Consider the following 409-nt stretch of genomic DNA (forward strand, 5'->3'; position numbering starts at 1 on the left):
ACAGGACCTCGGGGAGCGCGTCGCTCTGCTCCTTCCTGTCGCTCCAGCCCAGCGACTCGATCACGGAGGCGATCTTCAGCATCTCCTCCCGGGCGGAGGGGTCCGCGGGGTCTGTGTAGGCCACGATGGCCACGAACTCAGGGTGGCCCCCCTCCGGCCCGTGGTCCCCGCTGGCCTGCGACTCGCTTTCCCAAGCGTCGCTGCCCGCGGCCTCCTCGTCCCACGTGTCTCTCACGGCCAGGAGGGCCACCAGGTCGGGGACCCCGCTCAGGTCCTCGATGTTCAGGCTGATGGACTCGGCCCCCGGGGTTTCTCTCTCCAGCTCCTCCTTCTTGGCCTTGTCCGTCACGGTCACCAGGGCCAGGAACTCGCGGGGCCCGCCTGCGCCCTCTGGGACCCCCTGCGGGTC

The 409-nt window shown here is 70.4% G+C and overlaps 1 protein-coding gene across 1 annotated transcript in view; it reads right to left on the reverse strand.

Annotated features, from left to right (window-relative positions):
* The window catches only part of PNMAL2 (paraneoplastic Ma antigen family-like 2), a gene marked incomplete at both ends in the record, with an annotated part of 975 nt that extends 569 nt beyond the window's left edge, over window positions 1-406 (reverse strand). Inside the window, one exon of the mRNA XM_005857850.1 lies at window positions 3-406. Coding sequence (XP_005857912.1) covers window positions 3-406 — 404 coding nt within the window. The remainder of the gene's footprint in view (window positions 1-2) is intronic.
* Between the last annotated feature and the right edge of the window lie 3 nt (window positions 407-409).

The sequence above is a fragment of the Myotis brandtii genome, unplaced genomic scaffold (genome assembly GCF_000412655.1).
Source record: "Myotis brandtii unplaced genomic scaffold, ASM41265v1 scaffold114, whole genome shotgun sequence".
Lineage (NCBI taxonomy): Eukaryota > Metazoa > Chordata > Mammalia > Chiroptera > Vespertilionidae > Myotis > Myotis brandtii.